Genomic DNA, 13,318 nt, shown 5'->3' on the forward strand with positions numbered 1-13,318 from the left:
ACAAATTTTTTACTCCATCAGGGAAAGAAAGACCATGAACAAAAGGCACTTTTTTTTTACACTTTTCTCAGCAGTCTTGAGAAATCCATCTAAACACCCAAACAGAATCTTATTAACCTATGCTAAAGTGCATGTAGGGTATGATGGGGAAAATCACAGCCTAGAGATACAGTGGGGAAGAGTGAGTCTAATCTGAAAAGCCAGAGCACTGGCTGTGTGCTGCATGGAGTGCATTTTCTCCCCAGGCTGTTCCCTGGATTTCTGGAAGAAAGAGCCTTTTTAACTGGCAGCCCTGAATTTTAGAAGCCTGTATGTAAAATATTTAGCATAGTGCCCAGTATACAGCAATCAGTCAACGACACCTAGAGAAAAGTAAAACAAACCCTTAGACCTACACAGGTACCTCCTCTTGTGGAACTCTGAGCTGATGGATTCCTCCTTCCTCCAGTGAAGGCTCCTTTCTAGAAATACTCTAGTCCTTCCACTTAAAACCAAATGCATTTCTTCTCTTTTCATGTGCTAACCTCAGGCCTATGTCCTCTTAACAGGGCAGCCAGTTGCTTCACTGAATAAGTGAAGTTCTTCTCAGCTCTGAGCAAAGGATGGAAAACTGGGATCTCCTTCGGATAGAAGGTTTGGCGCGCTTGGAGGACCAAGAACTTTGCTGCGGGCCAGCAAGCTGCTCACCTTTGCGTCCTGGCCTAGATCAGAGTCTCAGCTCAGAAAAGGTTTGCATAACTGGTTCCCATAGTGATCTGAAATGGATTGAAGCCCACTGCTGCAAAGGATTTCAAAGTGCTAGAACTCTGAATGAAGCTAGAGAGCTAAGGAGACCATCCATTCTGTCTGTTAGTGACCGCCGGCCCCATTTTGCATCTGTTATCCTGCGTTAGTTAACGATAGTGCCCCACCTTTGCTCTAAAACCGTACTGACTTGGACAGTTAATTAGATGGCCCTCACCTTCCCCGTCAGGGACTTGGACTAGAACACTGGAAGGTTCTTTTGTAGGAGGAACAGGCATGCACACCCCCGGGGGTTATTCTGAGGAGTAGAGGAGACTATAAAAAGAGTGCGGGATGAAAACGATTTCAGTTACAATGGCAAGTGCATTTCTTCAGCACTGTAAATGCTCATAAAATGTTTACAGAATGAACAAATTTGTATGACTCTATTGGAAGAAGGACTGGCTGAAAAAAAAAACCTTTAACAAGGGCTATCGATGATATCAGCAGTTTTTCATTTTTAAATATGATTTTATATCTTCAAATTTTTGTACAATGTGTATGTATCGCTCTTCTTATACTTTTAAAATTATTGTTAAGACTTCAGGAGAAAATGAAACAAATGTAAAAATACCAGGTACCTAGCAGGTGCTAAGACAGATGTGGGTTTTAAATACAAACAAGATTTTGTGCCCTGATATTGGTAGCATAACTTGATATAGACTGATTTTTAAATATTTTTTTAAAAGATTTTATTTATTTATTTGACAGAGAGAGACAGCCAGCGAGAGAGGGAACACAAGCAGGGGGAGTGGGAGAGGAAGAAGCAGGCTCCCAGTGGAGGAGCCTGATGTGGGGCTCGATCCCAGAATGCCGGGATCACGCCCTGAGCCGAAGGCAGACACTTAACCACTGCGCTACCCAGGCACCCCATAGACTGATTTTTAAAATGTGCGATTATACATCTAGCAATTTACCCAAGGACATAATCATGACTTTTCAAAAGAATTATTTATAAGAATATTCATCACAACACTATTTACAATAGTAAAAAGTAAAATTTTAAAAAATCTTGCAAAGGAAGAACATCTTTAATGTTAAAAGTGCCTAACTGTGTAAATTAAGGCCCAGCATTACAATATCAATATGCAGACATTATCAGCCACGTTTGTAAAGAATGTTTAGGGACATGTGAAATAGGATACAAAAAACTATGATGCAAAACTGTATAAAAGTAATTCTGCCATGTGTTTAAATGTGTGTGTGTGTGTGTGTGCAATTTGTACAAAAATGTTGACACCTGTCACCTCAAGGCAGTAGAATTATGAACACATTTCATTTTTTTCTTGATATTTTTCTATACTTGCCAATTTTTTCAAGGGGCAAATGTGATAGAGAGATTTAAAAAAATAAAGTTGTTTTAAAGAGGAGAAAACACACACACAGGAAGGTAGCAAAGACAACAGCTTCTGCTTTGGGTTCCCAGTGGGATGAGTGCTGCGGTCTGCTGGGCACAGACTCGCGTCCTTTTCCAGCCTGTTGAGTCTAGCGGAGCTTACTCCCCCGGCTGGGCAGCTCCCACTAAGCCAACGCTCCACTCTTCTCAACAGTGGTTATTTTCAGAAGCAGGTCTGGGGCCATCTGTCTCTGGGACTTATGCTGGGAAAATGGTCTCTGGACAACAGGACGTAGTAAATTTCTCAGGCTCAGCTCATTTGATCTCCATCCCTCCTCCTCATAGGTTTCTCGGGGCCATTTTTTGTTTGTTTGGTTTGTTTTTAAAGCATTCACCAGGAAAGGAGGCTTGCTCTCACCTATTTGCCTGAGGAGGCCAGTATCTTGGCACATTTCCACCTCAGCACTCAGAAGGGAGTGCCTCGGTCTCTCCGGTCTGCACTTGGCGGTGAAGGGGGGGGGCACCAGCTGCTTGTTTGATCCAGGTGTATTAAATGAGGACATTTGTTGGTTTTGGGGGTAGTAACAGCTTTGTTGAGATGTAATTCACATACCCATACAAGTCACCCATTTAGAGCGTACCATTCAATGATTTTTAGGATATTCGTAAAGTAGTACAATCATCTCCACTACTTTATTTATTTATTTATTTATTTATTTATTTATTTTACCACAGCCAATTTTAGAATATTTTCATCACCCCCCTAAGAAAAACCCATACTTCTTAGCAGTCATGCCTCACTTCCGTCCAACCCCTTGGAGCCCTGGGCAATCACATAAATCTACTTTTTGGTCTCTGTGGATTTACCTATTCTGGACGCTTCATATAAATGGAATCCTATGACATGGCTGGCTCCTTTCATTTAATGTAATGTTTTCGAGGTTTGTCCATATTGTAATATGGATCAGAACGTCATTTCATTTTACTGCCGAATGACCCTGCATTGTATGGACAGGACACATTTTATTTATCCATTCATCAGTTGATGGAATCTTGGGTTGTTTCTACTTTCTGGCTAATTCTGAAGGGCGGCTACAAACATTTGAGTGCAAGATTTTCTGTGCACGTGCGTCTTCATTTCTCTTGGGTGGATACCTAGAAATGCTGGATCGAAGTAACCCTGTTCAACCTTTTGAAGAGCTGCTGGACTGTTTCTAAGTGGCTGCGCCATCTGACATTCCCACCTGCAGTGTTTGAGAGTTCCAATTTCTACACATCTTTGCCAACACTTTATTATCCGACTTTCGGATTATGGCCATTCCGGTGGGTCTGCAGTGGCATCTCATTGGATATGCGTTTCCTGATGGCTATGATGTTGAGCGTCCTCTCATGTGCTTACTGGCCACTTGTCTATCTTCTTTGAGAAATGTCTCTTCAGATCCTCATTTTAAAATTGGGCTATTTGTCTTCTTCTTAGTTAGTGGTAGGCCTTGATCTTTCATCAAATATTTATTTTGGGCCTACCTTGTGCTAGACACTGTTCTAAGCATGTAGGCATGGAAGACAAAGTCTTGCCCTCAGAGCCTTTCAGTGGAGGAGAAAAATCAGTAAGTAAGCAAATAATCTTATAGAATGAGATCGAGCGGTGATAGACGCTGTGAAGAAAAGTCAAGTGCAGAGAGAGGTCTGGAGTGATGGGACGGGTGTGCTATTTTAAGTAGGAGATTCAGGGTAGGCCTCTCGGAGGAGGTGATATTTAAGCAGAGACATGAGACAAGTGAAGGTGTGAGCCACACAGACATCTGGGGGAAGAGCTTTCCAGACAGAGGACCTAGCAACTGAGGGGCAGCGAGGAAGCCACTGCAGGCATCATGTCTCATCCCTGCCCCCATCTGAAAGCAGAGCGTAAGCTGAAAGGGCATAAAGCAATGACCATTCATTTATATGGAAAAGTTTCTGAGCATTCCCAGACCTCAAAATAACCTCTCAGGCTTTTCTGATACCTTAGCACACGTCTTGCTAATGGCCGCACAAAATAAACTGAGAGAAAGCCCAGATGCTCACAGACACAGTTCAAAGCTCTGGCGGCTCGATGCTGAGATGCTTAGTTCCCGGGGAAGGAGCTTGGCGGCCGCCCTTGCTGCTCTGGTGCGCGCTGCCTGGATAATGGCTCTCACGTAGGACGAACTCTGAACCCTATTTGGCTTTTAGCCTTTTTTGGTAAAAGCAAAAGTCCTCTTCGGATCTCTTTCAGTGAACGAAAACAGGTAGTAATGCAGGTCTTTCCGTAACACTGAAGTGGTGTCATGAGAACTTTGGAAAAGTGAGGGCTGCCCGCATAAGTGGAGGGGTGTAAGGAGGAGAGTGCTGGGAAATGAGACTTGAGAGGCTGCCAGGGGCCGGAGACAGACGTGCAAATACTACAAACTGAAGGCCACCATGTCTATGTGTTTTTCTTAGTGATTTCCCTGAGGGCAGGGGCTGGTCTGATCTGTATCCGTATGTCCACAGCCCACGCAGGGATTTCATATAGGTATTCACACAGGTTCTCTGGTTCATATAGGTTCGAACCTACTGGACTCTGTTTTAACTGACTGAGCTACTCATAAAAACAATACCTACATGGGAATAGTACTTACTTTATACAGGATTTTCACATCCATGGTCGTATTTTATCCTCTCTACATTCATGTGAGGTTATGAGCATCATCCCCATTTTACAGGCGAAAAATTGAGGCTAAGAGGGGTGATGTGACTTGTGCAGGGACATACAACTGGTAAGGGGCTAAGCGAGACTCCAACTTCGGGGAGGAGCATCAAGATCTGGATTTAGAACTGGTTACTGTGATTTGGGGCAGGTTGCTTCACCTTTTAGAGTGCTGGGCTCTCTAGGATCTGAGCCTAATTTCCAGGGGTCCTGTGGAGAGTAAGAAAGAGCGAGCGTGCATCTCTGGGACCTACGATGGGCAGATGCTCAACAGTGGTAGCCGTCCCCCACCTCCCTTTGATTACTGACCCCAGACGTACGCCAGGCAGCCTTGCCATGTGAGGCCCTCAGGGGTAGTGGGAATACAGAGCCATGACAAGCCCTTCCCCTGGAAGGGAGCCTGGTTGCATGGATGAAAGAAGCAGAAACACATTATTTCATGGGAGAGAGGCAGGGGTGCCAGAGGAGGGGGATGAGCGGTGATGGAGTTGTGGTGGGATGAGGGCGGGGGAAATGGGAGACCCACAGAACTCCAATAGTCAGCCATAACCTCGGGGTTCTCACAGCTTCTCTGACCCTTTCCCAGGAGTTGGTCCAAAGGGGTTTAAGATGGGCCATCCAGACCTCTGGAGGCTCAACTCAGGCCAGATGGAGAGGCCACTTTCTGCGGGATGTGGGGGAGAGGGAAGGCACAAGGCAAGCTGGATTGTCTAAGCCTGTCAGGTCTGCTGGTGAACCTGAACAAGGCCCCACTGGGATTCACGGCAGGCCTCGACCAATCCGTGGTCACCGAGTGCTCTGCTCAACAGAAAGGCTCAAGCTTTGCACTTCTGCACTAAGATTTGATTAAGAAAGTGCTTCCAAACAGCTGTTTTCAAAGCCATTTATTACTTCCTGGGCTCTAATATATGTATTTGTAATTTATACATACCTACATGTATATATGTAATTTCCCTATATGTATTTCCTTTCCCGATTCAATTTACACAGCTGCAAAATTCCAGGCTCCGAGACAAAGGCAAGAGCACAGTCTGCCTGTCAAGCTTCACTTCTACTCACATACTGGGGGTTGGTGGAGGAATCAAGCACAGAGGACGAGGGACGAGGTGGGGAGCTGTGGAAGAAGAGGGGCCCAGCTGCTCGAGGTAGGGGAGGGGACTGGTACTAATTGGGTACCTCCCGCGTGTCCCTTACGCACATCACCTCAATCCTCACAGCCCCTGCAGAGGTGTTAGATCTCTCCACGCTGACGGATGCAGAATCTGAGGCTGAAGACCATCTAGCCGGGAGGAAGAGGGGGGTACAAGCCTGGGGTCTGGGCCTTGTTCTGGTGGACCTTAGGGCCACCCCACCCCACTAGAATCATCCAAATGAACAATAATAAACAGCACAAGATGCACATTTGTAAACCCAAGGGTTTACTCCCCCATCTCTCATCAGCCATGGGGGGCGGGGCGGGCAATGACATTTAAAGAAGTTACACAGTGTGCTCAAAGCCACAGAGCCAGGCCGGCTGAACCCACCGCTAGAATTCAGTCTGTCTTCCACAGAGACGTAATGGGGAAGTTGAGATTAGTATCATCAGTGAACTGGACGAAAATTCACCAGGAGAAAAAGATACCCATATAAAATAAAGCCAGAGGTATTTATCATTTGTGCAGTTCTCTGCCTATCGATTATATTTCAACAGAAAGTTTTAAAAAAATAACAGAAAATCCTATGGTGTAAGCATATAGTGACTATATACTGAGAATCATGTTCCTTACCTGGTTTTCCCTGCAAAATGTCCTGATTCTACACAGCTTCCCCTGAGCTTGCTCACTGTACCAAAGCCTCTGCTCCCATTAGATTTCTACAAAGCTTCTTGAAACTTTTTTGAAAGCACAAACATAGTAAGGGCCAAGCTTTCTGGAAATTCCTCTACTGTCACTCCAGGAAATTTTGAGAAATCAAGGAAAGCAGTCTCAAAAAAGCCTTGGAAAAAATCACTGTGGTGCAGGGGGAGAATGGACAGGTAGAGAAATATCTGCCCAAATCTTGCCCTCAAGTGCCCAGATCTCTCTCACACGGAGAATTTCCCCAGATGTAGATTCTCAAAGCTGGGGGCCCCTTAGGAGGTGTCAGGCAAACATTAGAAGAAAACCATGCTTGTTTTTATAATAAAATACACTCTGTACAGAATGGAGCCTTTGAGATGATAAGAGAAGGGGAAGGAATAAACATTCACCAAACACCTCCCGCATGCTGAGCACCTTGCACGCACCACCAGCATACCGCTCACAGCAAGCATCGTTCACTCACTCAACAGATCACTGAGGGGCCCCCGCAGGGGAGCTGGGGGACACAGGGGAAGCAGAGGCAGGTAAAGGTCCTGTCTGTTTTGGCTCCCTAGGGCTGCCATGACTGAGCACCACAGACTGTCTTGAAAACACAGAAATTTATTGTCTCGCAGTTGTGGAGGCCAGAAGTTCAAAGTCAAGGTGCCTGGAAGATCATGCTCCCTCTGAAACCGTAGAGGAAATCACTCCCTGCCTCTTCCTAGCTTCTGGCGGTTTGCTGTTCCTTGGCTTGCAGCTTGCCCACTCCAGTCTCTGCCTCTGCTGTCACATGGCCATCTCCCCATGTGCGTCTCTGCCTTCATAGGGCTGTCTTCCTGTAAGGACACCAGTCAGACTGGATTAGGGTCCCCTGCTCCTCCAGGATGACCTTGTCTTGACTAAGTACATAGGTAACAACCCTATTTCCAAATATGGTCACTTTTGGAGGTCCTAGGGGTTAGGACCCAAACATATCCCTTTTGGGGGGGACACAAGTCAACCCATAATACTGTCCTTTTGGAGCTTACAATATAGAAGCCTCCTTTTACACACGAGGAAGTGGAGGGACAGAAAGGCCAAGTGACTTACTCAAGATCTACAGGTAGTAAATCACAGAGCCAGGGCTGACTCTGGAGCCCACACTCTGTCTACCACACCACCCTTTCTTGCCAGCATGGGGTTTCTTCAGCTGGTGGTCATTTATATAAAAGGAGCCTTTGCATACATCCTCTCTTCTAGTCCTGTGACACCTCTATGATGTAGACACCATTCTTTCCATTTTACTGAACAAGAAAATGACTCCAGAAAAGACTGAGGTCACTCTGTTCTCAAGAGGAGGATTAGGACTGAACCCAAGTGGGTAGACTGTACCCATGTGTTTGGAGCCATGCCAAGATCAATGGCATTATGGTGGGAAACTGAATCTCCGAAATGGCACCAGAAATCAATACTAGTTAATGAAAAGGCATTATCTCCAAGGCTGCCCGGGAAGGCTGGTCACCCTGACTGGGGGCACTGGGTAGGAAAAGAAAGAAAGGTGTTGGTTATTTTTGTTTCTCTTAACCAAAAGTCTCATCTGGGGAGAAAAGAGTCTATATTTTGGAGGTAAAACCCTTCAGGGTCTCAAGCCCAGGAATTCAGATCCAGCCATATGCCTTGGATAGCAGAGTCTGAACTCTGCTGGCAAATGGGATTTCTTGCTTTACGGAGGGGATGGCACTGGGCAAAGCTTGGGTATAAGGCTTCTTAGGTGCTTCTTGGGCAGAACCTGGGAAGCAGCATCCCCTTGACTTCAGTGCTGGCACACACAGACTGCATTTGCCTCGGATTTCATGCTGGTGGGGAAATGAGGGAAGAGACAGGTGCCTGCAGGATAAGAAGGCACTGGGGTGTCCAGAGTCCAGTGATCTGTGAGGCTGTGTAATTTGTCTCAGGACCCTGGCATAGTCAGAAGAGGGGAGTGCCACCCTCCTGGGAAGAAGGCGAAGCCCCCCTCTGGAGTGTCCTGGTAACTCGATCCTGCCACTCAGTTCTCAGTGACCCCACAGGGGGCTGCAGCCAGGACCCCAGTAGAGTCATGGAGGGGAATCTGATTGGGTCCTGCCTGCCTTTGAGAACCCCCAGAAGAGGCAATTATCGCACAGTGCTATGGGAGTAGGGAGCACAAAGAACAGATCCTTAATTGAGACCTTGAGGTACAAAGGCACCATCCTATAGGAAGTGATGTTTAAGCAGAAGCCTAAAGTTCAACCAGGAGTCAGCCGGACGGAAGCGGGATTGTGTGTGGCGTGTGCACACGGGGCCGGGCTGCAGAGAGAACTGCAGGTGCGAGTATGACCAGTCTGGTAGGTCTGGGGGAAAGGGAGCGGAACTGGTAAACAGCTGAGCTGGACAGAGGTGGGGTTCAGACTCCGTATAGCCTCTGGGAGAATCCAGGGCCTGCTCCTATTCCCGGGGCTCTGCGCCCCAGCATCTGGTAGCAACTAGGATGTACCACCGGAATTAAGCCGCTGAACTTCTCTGGGTCTCTTTAGCTGAAAATTACTACGGTCACACGGGTTGCCCCCTAAGCTTTCTTAGAGCTCCAATAATGAAAACTAGCAAGACTGATTTACGCTCTTCCACTTAATCTTCCTATCAACCCTCGGAATTTCTCCTTATTACCCCCATTTAGTAGACGAGAGGAGAGAAGTTCACAGAAGGTTAAGTGACTACATTTTCTCAGTCTTTGGTTTTCTGAAAGGAACTGCCCGCAGGCTTGCTGCCCTAATAGCTGCGTCTTTTGCTTTCCGAGGACTTTTACGAAGGAGAGAAGGATGATTGGTTCGTAGCAACAGTGATACTAATAGTTACCGTTGCTGGGGACTTCCTCTTTGCCAGATGTTGTACCACGCTGCGTAGAGACACGCGTCCATCGCGACCATCTGAATCCTCACCGCGGTCTTATGAGGGTAGGGACCTGGGTTACCCTCATTCGAGACGAGGACGCTCGGCCTTACAGCGGTCAGTCGGCCTGGCCGACGTCACATAGCCTGGGCTCCAAATCACTTCTCCGTGAAGCGCACAAGGAGGAAAGCTCTCCTAGTCCTACCTGTCGGTTTACACAAGAGGAACCCAGGCCTGGAGAGATGACCGAATGAGCCTAAGTTCCGACAATCAGGCGGCAACGGAGGTGGTTTTGGGCCGTTAAGATCAACGATAGCACCAGGGCGGCCTAGCACCGGGGTTGGAACACGGAACCTTTCTGATCCTTGCTTATCTGGTAGATGTAAAATATGTTAAAGTTATTTTAATATTCATTCCTTTATTAGAGTTGGAGCATTTTGTAATGTTTATCAGATGTTTATATTTAGGTATCTGTGAATTGCTATATGGGTCTTTGCACATTTTTTTCTTATTTGGTTGTTCATGTTTCCTCTTTATTGATTATAAGACGTTCTGTATGTTAAAAATTAATACATTTTATATAATGTAAATATTTCTCCAGTTTCCCCTGACATCGCTTATGTTGTGTTGTTTTTTCTTGTTGCACAGAAATGCTTACCTTGCATTTCTTAGTCTTTTTCTTTCTGGCTTCTGGGTTCAGTGAAGATCAGCCAACTTCCTGAATTGTTTTCCTGTCATCAGATCCCTCCAGGCTCCCTCTGGGTCTGGGGGCCAGCACCGAGGCGCACATAGACAAAACAGGGGCGCCACTCTGTTCTCCTCCCACGTGCTCTCAGGAGACCCTCTGTTTTTGATGGAGCCTTTTCTTTCCTTCCAGGTCCCTAGCCTCCCTCCAAAGTGTAACAGGAGAAGGATACAATCCCTCTGGAAAATTTGATTTTCATGTTGGATACACTAAGATCAATCCCCTCTTTTCTTCTGGGCTCTTCATCCTCTTGAAATAGAGACACAGGGATGTTGGGGCAGACAAAATGGGATAAGACTTGGGGGTTCCCAGGAAACTTTAATTTGGCTGTTCATTGAAGGAATGAATTGAAATTTCTGAAAGTTCTTTCAAACTCAAAAAATATCTCTAACAGTCAAATGTTATAATTTTTCAGAAGGAAGAACACTGACATCAATCCAACACTTATATTCCAGACACTGAGCAAAGTGCTTTTGTATCTTATTCTCCTAAAAGTTGATCCCTCTGTGGTCATAGGGAGGATCACCCTGTTTTCAAATGAGGGGGCTGTCACTTGGGGAACTTACATGGGAACCTGTCACACTGTAAGTGGATCAGGGAACTTGAATGCGGGCCCCCTGGATCCTGGCATAGTGGTTAAGGGCTCCGGAGTCAGTGGGCAGAATTTATCTCAACCCCTAGGGTTACTGTCAATTTGATCCTAAGCAAACCACTTAGCCTCTTTGAGCGCAGTATCCTCAACTGTCAAATGGAGATAAAATTATGTTTCCTCATATGGGTTCGGAGAGGGTTAAATAGGAAAAAGAATATAAAACACAGTCTAATGCTTGGCCCACAGAAAAGGCTTAATAAATTTTAGGAATAATAATAACAAGAGCAACAGCAACAGCTAATTTATTGTTTCCTCTCCATCACGTCTCTATCATAAGAGCATTCCAGCTGCATACTTTTGTATTCTTAGCCTACTCTGTGGTGATGATAATATGATAACAGTGCTGTTCGAGCAGTTTTATTCGTAAGAGTCCAAAACAATGCAAATGCCCATCAACAGGTGAACTGATAAATAAACTGTAGTATATTAATATAATGGGAAGCCCCACAGCAGCTAAAAAAACCTACCGGTAAATGCAACAACATGATGAATCTCACGGATTTTCAGAGATTCATTTATGTGAAGTAAAAGAAGCCAGACACAAGTCTACAAGGTGTGATTATTTCTATAAACTTCAAAAGCAGGCAACACTAAGCAATATCTATAGAAGCCACCATACCAGTAGTGTCAGAGTGGGTGGGTGCATGAGGGGAACGTTGATGAGCATGTTTTATATCTTGATCAGGGTTACGGCTATAGAGATGGCGCTATCGTAAAATATCACAGAGCGCTAGACTTCAGTGCATACTTAAACATTTTAATGTGCGCACGTTAGTCCTCAAAAAATTATTAAGGGGGGGCAAACACAAATGCAAATCTGGAGATATGATCAAGTGAAAGTACGCAAAATATAAAGATCGTGATTACGGTCCCAGGCTGATTTCTGTACTGTAGGCACTGCGCGAGCAGCTTCATGTAGGCTGTCTCCTATAATCTCATGGCGGCTCTGTGAATGAGGTCCTACAGTTGGTAGGTGAGGAAACTGAGAGCAAGACAGGCTATGCTCTTTGCCTCAGGACACTCACCCACATAAGGCCAGGACTTGGCCAGGTCTGGGGGTCTCCAACAGCTGTGCTATCACCCCCTCCCAACACAAGAAACCCCTAGGTAAGTTGTGGGAGCCAGCCTCCAAGATGGCCCCTGTTGATCTTCGCTTTCTGATGTTTATGTGCTTGTGTACGTGATTCTCTCCCTTGCACTAAAGCTGACCTGGGGTACCAAGGGAATATGTGGAAATACAGAATGTGACTTCCAAGGCTAGGTGCCTAAAGACATTGTGGCTTTCTCCTTGTGTTTGCTTAGGTCATTTGTTCTCAGGGAAAATCAGTGGCCATTTTGTGAGGACTCAAGCAGCAATAGAGATGTCCTTGTGGTGAGAAAATGAGGTCTCTTGCCAACAGGCAGCATCAGTTTGCCAACATGGAAGCAGATCCTCCAGCCCCAGTCAAGTCTTCAGATGACTGTCACCCTGGCTGAGACACCAAGTCAGACAACCCAGCAAAGATGTTCAGGACTTCCTGACCCACAAAATCTGTGCGAAATAATACATGTTGTTTCTGTTTGAAGTGGCTAAATTTGGGGGTAATTTGTTACAATTGAGATCTAATACATAAGAGAAGGGTCATTTGGATCAAACGATGAGAGCCCTTATATGTGAGTTAAAATCTTGAAGGAATCACAAAGTCAATAAACTCTGTGCTGCCTGAGGGCTAAGATTCAAGTGGCTGTTGCTTAACATCTAGCCTGGTTTTTAGTTGTTTTCTGGTCTTCATGATCCCATTTAGCTTTTTATTTTTGTGCTACACCCACCCAGCTAAGGCCCATCTCTCAGTCATTGCATACTTTAGCTGCATGCTCTTAACCTTAGGGCTGTAAGCCTGAATAATGTCAAATCTCACAAGGAAGAGATACAAATTTCCAACTTGTTTACTAATAAATTAGCCCTATCGGACCCCAGAGCATATCAATAGTTCAGTTGTGTTTGACACCAACTCTCTTCATTAGAATGTTAATCATTAGTGTCAAGATTTGTCTGATTCTGTTGACATTAACCAGGAAATTAGCATTTAAAGACTGGAAGAATCACGGGACGTGGGAGAGCAAGCACCTGGAAATATTTTGGCCCAGTCCTTCTGTCTCTAGGCAGATTTTTTTTTTATAATTTTTATTTTGTTATATTAGTCACTATACAGTACATCCCCAGTTTTTGATGCAATTTCCATGATTCATTATTTGCGTATAACACCCAGTGCACCATGCAATATGTGCCCTCCTTAATACCCATCACCAGCCTAGCCCAATCCCCCACCCCCCTCCCCTCTGAAGCCCTCAGTTTGTTTCCCAGAGTCCACAGTCTCTCATGGTTCATTCCCCTTTCTGTTTACCCCCCCCC

General features: G+C 45.5%; 1 protein-coding gene across 1 annotated transcript in view; it reads right to left on the reverse strand.

The window, feature by feature from the left end:
- Positions 1 to 7,263: 7,263 nt before the first annotated feature.
- LOC103678086 (teneurin-4-like) overlaps positions 7,264 to 13,318 on the reverse strand; it is a 279,793-nt gene continuing 273,738 nt past the window's right edge. Inside the window, exon 6 of the mRNA XM_040630911.1 lies at positions 7,264 to 7,479. Within this exon, the coding sequence (XP_040486845.1) occupies positions 7,430 to 7,479 (50 nt within the window). The 3' untranslated portion in view covers positions 7,264 to 7,429. The remainder of the gene's footprint in view (positions 7,480 to 13,318) is intronic.

Source organism: Ursus maritimus, unplaced genomic scaffold, assembly GCF_017311325.1.
Source record: "Ursus maritimus isolate PB19 unplaced genomic scaffold, ASM1731132v1 scaffold_16, whole genome shotgun sequence".
Lineage (NCBI taxonomy): Eukaryota > Metazoa > Chordata > Mammalia > Carnivora > Ursidae > Ursus > Ursus maritimus.